We start from the raw sequence: 5788 nt of genomic DNA, 5'->3' as shown, positions 1-5788 counted from the left end.
TCTCCCTTTATTTTTTATATTTTTTTAGGTAGTTAATTTTATTTTTCTCGTTGTTTATTCCCACTTCCATCTTCTTAAAATTTAAGGTTTCTTTGCTTACTTTCTTTTATTTATGATCGCTCTTGTCCATTAGTTGTAAATGTGTCAGTGACTTACTAGACTCAAAGTTAAAAAGCATAATTTTTCAATCTTTATAATATATCCCAAACCATCCAATTTGACATTTAATGGTTAAAAATGATTGTGAGTTTCTTGTAACAACAATAAACGGTCTCATATATAATCTCTTATTTTACGTAGATATATGATTTTATGCTCGGTGGATGTGGGACATATACATCTCTCTCTCCTGTGTGCAATCACTTGCGTATCTAAGATTCTAAATACACATAGTAATTTACAATCTATCCTTCTCTCTAACACATGGAAGCCTATTGAGCTCAACTTCTCTCCCCTTCTTTCTTTATTTCAAGGCACAAGGGAATGTGAATCTCTCTCTGTTTTTCAATTGGAAAAAATTTACTCAGAGCCAAGGCTCTAAACAATCAAATTAAATCCCACTTCAAAAATTTTATTGGAAGAGGTTGTTTTGATGTCCAAATATCCTAAATTGATTATCTCGACATCAAGATGTCTGGACATGAGAAAAATATGGATTTTCAAGTTTTGAAAATAGTGTATCTTATAACACATTTTGTTACTGTCAATTTTTAAGATTTTCAAATTTTCATGAATCTGCTCGATCAACACTATTTTTGACGCCTTAAATTTTATAGCTAAAGATGAATATATATTTTAAGGCTATCACAATGATTTCCAATATTGAAATCACATTTCTCGATACTATTTGAAGATGAGCTCTAATTTGATCATTTAGAGCCTCAACTCTATACAAACTGTACCCTTTTTAATTTCAAGCAGGTGAAAGTAGCATCTAAAACATATAGGATCATTGCAAGGTATTTTCTTTCTAACACATGATGGGGCCTTCTTTGTCTCTAGGCCACAGAGCATGTGACTCTCTCTCTCTCTTACTTTCATGCGCGTGTGCTTGGACAATTGTTGTGGTCAAGAAGACCACTCCATTGCTCTCAACATTTACGGCAAGTCAGTAACCTTGGAGGTTGTGGTGTGGCCCTTGTCTCCTAGCTACCTAGCCAAGAGCCCTACCCCCTTAACATATCATCCAAGTTCAAGAGGTCAAATCTCTCTCTCTCTCTCTCTAGGGCATATTATCATCCTGCTCTCTGCAATTGTTTGAGGCTGATGGTGGTCCCTAGTGAGAGAGAAATTTGAGGTCGATTTCATGCGCAACACGATAGTCGTCGATACTGACTTAGAATGGTAACTCGAATTGTAAGAATTGATGCGTGAGTTGTCGTCATTATTATATCCGATCTTTATCTTGACTATTTAGGTCGGGTATATAGATTTTTCTATGTCATTTTGCTTGAGGGCTACAACCTCAATAAAATCATAAATCACTGTATATTTTCTCATTACTTTATCTATTGGGGTCGCCCCTATATACTTTTGGATATATTCATTATGAATTATGTTATATCTTGTCTTGCCACTCATCCGTCTCAACATTCTCATCTCAGCCGCACTCATGTTATAGGTATGTTGTTTCTTGATTAGCTAACATTATGTTCTATAAAGCATGGCTAGTCTTACAGATATAAAACTCTGAATGCATATCTCCGCTTCACTCACTCCGTTTGAATTATATATACGATATCTTCTTCAAACTTTATAATTCTCTTAGAAAGATCCACATGTGTGTAATAAAAAAAAAAACCTCCAATAATTTACCTAACTCCAACTTTCACCGTTATAAATGTCCAACCAAAGGCCTGAGATGAAACTTCCGACAATAAAACAATGGAAGAAAGAAAATGTTAAAATCAACCGTATCTTTCATAACTATCATTTAAAAAAAAAAAAAAGCGCTATATCTCATGTATATGGAAATGGCATTTATGCCACCCAAAAATTTGGAGGCAATACTGTCCGTGTAGGTTTCCATGCCCCCCATTCTGCTTAAAATAATGGCTACAATTGCCTCCACTTTTGCTTAGCGCTTGACACATGGCGCCCAAGATTTCATTTCGATGGTCTTGTAATGTATGTATGCATCTCAGAATATCATGGCCATCCCCCTTGACATCACATGCATTATAGTTCATTATGCATGGTGCATGCATCTGAGCTACATATGGATTGTAGGGAACGTGGAGAAGCATATACTATGATATGATCCAGGGCACATGCCGAGCTGGTGTGGGATTCAGTCCGATCAAAATCCATCTGAAGGTTAGTCTAATCAGTTTGATCGAATTTTTCAAATATTAAAACTATGAATAATAATTAAAAAATATGTAATATTTTTTATGAAAATAAAATATATAATATATTAAAAAAAATTGTATAATATGAGGCCATTTTTATTTTTTATTACGCAAGGAAGTCATGATAACTCATGACAATTAGACATCAAATTTTTAAAATTTAAAATTAATATAAAAATATGAAAAAATATCAGCCCTCCGACCCAACCTTAGTTTTTTAGGGCCGGGTTTATGGCGGGCTGCGGCTCCCGACCCATTACCCTACATGCGCGTAAATAATAGTACATGCATGCCAAATATGCTGGGCAAGCCATCTTTCACTAATAGAAAACACATGGGCCAGCACATCACGTGGAATATGTCGGGCCCACATCCAACGGCAAGCATCTACCTCCCTCAACCCCCACAAAAGAATCTGAGTCGTCCGATATGTCCCAAATCTGGTAAGACCGGCTGAGCATGTGACCGACCACTTCCCAATAAAATACCTGTCTATGTCCCCTTCTTGCCTCTCTCTCTCCATCTATAAAACCCACCACCACCCCCTTGCACTCGAAACCCTAGAAAAACCAGTTTCCAAATTTAGCAAAGGATCAAGCTGCTTACTCCATCTCTTCTCCAAACCCTAGAAAGCTCGATTTCTGAGGTATCCAACAATCTACAAATTTTCTTCTCCAAACCCTAGAAAACCCAATTCCCAAATCAGCAAATTATCAAAGAAAAAGTTGCTAAATTTGGCAAATTTTAGCAATAATGGACCTTCAAGTGACAGAGTTGAGGTTGGGTCTTCCAGGAACTGAAGCTCCTGGTTCTCTAATGGTGGCCAAGACAAAGAAGAGAGGATTTTCAGAGATTTCAGAGTGTAAGAGAAAGGAAGAAAACTGCAAAAATCAGGTGGTTGGGTGGCCCCCAGTTCGTAGTTTCAGGAAACATGTTTATTTACAGGAAAAAATGGAGGAACAACAGAAGAAGAATTATGTGAAAGTGGGCATGGAAGGAACCCCTTATCTGAGAAAAATGGATCTGAAAATGTTTAATGAGTATTCAGAGCTCTCCAAAGCGCTTGCTGCCATGTTTGGGTGCTTTTCAATAGGTAAGAGCATGCCTTTCATTTTTCTTTTTCTATTTTCTCTGTTATTTGCACGCTTAAAACTTGTCATGAATCCTGAAAGCCAAATAAAATTCATGTAGCTCTGCCCTAATAGTTGGGATAAAGCTCACATGAGGTTTCTATATTTTTTTTCGAGGGTCATATAAATTCTTAAGAAAAAGTGATAAGACTTTTAGGTACTACAATTTATTTTAGGTTTTGGAATTAATACAAATTGGTTTTGAGAGAGAGAGAGAGTCTTCATGGAAATTGAATCTATAATACTGCAATATATATGGGAAAAAGTTAACTTTTGTAAAAATTTGGTTTATCAAGTATTTCTATGAGTAATAATTACGATGATTGATGTTAAAAGATACAGTGCATAATGGTGTACCAATTTTAATGTAATTTTCAGGCATTTCAAACGCAAAAGAGGAGAGGAAAAGCTCGGAATATTTTCCAATTTATGAAGACGATGATGGTGACTGGATGCTTGTAGGAGACGTCCCATGGGAGTAAGTCTCTCTATCTCTCTTTCTTTCGCACTTAATTCTCTCTCTCTCTTATTTCACTTGTGACTCTGGCTCTCTTTCATTCACATTTAATTTTCTCTTATTTCACATGTAAGTCTCTCTCTCTTATTTTACATTTAATTCTCTCTCTTCACATCTCTTACTCCCTCTCTTATTTCACATGTAGCTCACATTCAATTAATTCTCTTTCTCTCTCTCTTATTTCACATTTATCTCTCTCTCTCCCTCTCTTATTCCACATTTAATTATCCCATTAAAGGAAAAGATAGGATTAGCTCTCATATGAACATATGAGCCCAATGGTTCAGATTGAATTTGAACCGATCTAATGATCACAGATGTATAGTAGTGTTTGAATTTTATTTATTTTTCTATAAATTCAAACCACTTGACATTTTAAGTGTGTGTTTTTCTCATCAAAGTGCACCTAATAAAAATATAAAAAAATTATTCGTGAAAACAAAAATGATCAAAATACCTCCCGAAAGCTTTTAGGGATATTTTGATCTATTTATTTTATGTAAAATATTTTTTTGATATTTTTCGAAGATTCAAATATTTTTGATGAACACATGCTTAAAATTTCAAGTGAATTGGATTTGTGAAAAAAAAAACTAAAATTCAAACACTACCGGATATCCGTGATCGTCATATCGATCCAGATTCAATCTGAACCGTTGGGTTCATATGTTCATATGAGCTAGTGGACTAATCCTATCTTTCCTTTTAATTAATTCTCTCTCTTATTTCACATTTAACTCTGTCTTCACATCTCTCGCTCCTTATTTCACATATCTTTATCTCTTTTTTATTTAACATATTGCTCTCTCTCCCTCTCTTTAAGTCACATTCAATTGCTTCTTACTTATTCATTTATATGTTTATTTATTTGTTTATTTATTTTTATGTAGGATGTTTGTTGAATCTTGTAAAAGGTTGAGGATAGTGAAGAATGATGTTAAAATTCGAAAGTTTATTGGAAATTAGAGAGTTTGTCCCTGCTTTTTTTTAGCCAAGAAGCATAGGAGGGAATTTGGCTTCTGATGTATTCATTTTGCCGTCTTTTTTTTGCACATGAAATTAGCAATATACAATTATACTTTGTTGTATTTGTGAATCATTAAAGACCATATGAGAAAATAAAAAGGAATGGGACAAGAAATAGAGAGAAAAAAAGTAACAAAAAGGAGACATATATTTTCCATAATTTTAATGTCATTACTAGTTGTTTGAGGGGCCTTGCTCTTGCTCTACTTGATGCATATTTTAAGCTCAAGTTGTTTTTATTTTTTGCTCTACTTGATGGGTTTAATTCTGAGGTTCATACATTTATAAGTTCTGAAAGTTGATATCTATCGGGAGGCGAAAGGTTATTATATTTCCACTAGTGCATGGAATATATATGCTTCCCCCTCCATCCAGCCGTCCAATTTAGATCAAGTGAGCCACTGACCGTTTGATCTAAGATTTGACGCCTTAGAGTATTTTAATTTTAGTTTTTTTCTACAAATTATAAAATGTAGTATGTGTCATCATCTCAATGGGGCGTATCTAAAAAAATAGTAAAAATAATTTTTTGACAAAATATGATGATCAAAATTCCTCTTGAAACTTTGTGAGGTATTTTGGTCATTTTGTTTTATTGAGGATATTTTTGTTATAGGTTTTATAGATGCGAAAATTCCTCCTGAAACTTTGTGTGGTATTTTGGTTATTTTATTTTATTGAAGATATTTTTGTTATAGGTTTTACAGATATGACTTTAAGGGAGGAGTAGATGCTCACAATTTGATGTAAAAATAGTTTGTAAA

General features: G+C 34.2%; 1 protein-coding gene across 1 annotated transcript; it reads left to right on the top strand.

Moving 5' to 3' along the window:
- The first annotated feature begins 2917 nt into the window (after positions 1-2917).
- Positions 2918-5216, top strand: LOC18424992 (auxin-induced protein 22D). The gene is made up of 3 exons (XM_006829543.4): positions 2918-3444; positions 3860-3959; positions 4889-5216. The coding sequence occupies exons 1-3, from the start codon at positions 3105-3107 to the stop codon at positions 4962-4964; spliced, it is 516 nt and encodes a 171-aa protein (XP_006829606.1). The 5' UTR covers positions 2918-3104; the 3' UTR covers positions 4965-5216.
- The last annotated feature ends 572 nt before the right edge of the window (positions 5217-5788 follow it).

The sequence above is a fragment of the Amborella trichopoda genome, chromosome 5, assembly GCF_054954075.1.
Source record: "Amborella trichopoda isolate Santa Cruz 75 chromosome 5, AtrichopodaSantaCruz75HAP2 v2.0, whole genome shotgun sequence".
Taxonomy (NCBI): domain Eukaryota; kingdom Viridiplantae; phylum Streptophyta; class Magnoliopsida; order Amborellales; family Amborellaceae; genus Amborella; species Amborella trichopoda.
The sequence above is the reverse complement of the archived record's forward strand: the minus strand, read 5'-3'. Positions and strand labels throughout refer to the sequence as shown.

What these genes read in the sequence shown, in the direction of transcription:
- LOC18424992 (XM_006829543.4), top strand. Translation starts at nt 3,105, where the DNA reads ATGGACCTTCAAGTGACAGAGTTGAGGTTGGGTCTTCCAGGAACTGAA. An exon ending in GTTTGGGTGCTTTTCAATAG is followed by an intron (nt 3,445 to 3,859) that starts GTAAGAGCATGC and finishes TGTAATTTTCAG; the next exon opens with GCATTTCAAACGCAAAAGAG. An exon ending in GTAGGAGACGTCCCATGGGA is followed by an intron (nt 3,960 to 4,888) that starts GTAAGTCTCTCT and finishes ATTTTTATGTAG; the next exon opens with GATGTTTGTTGAATCTTGTA.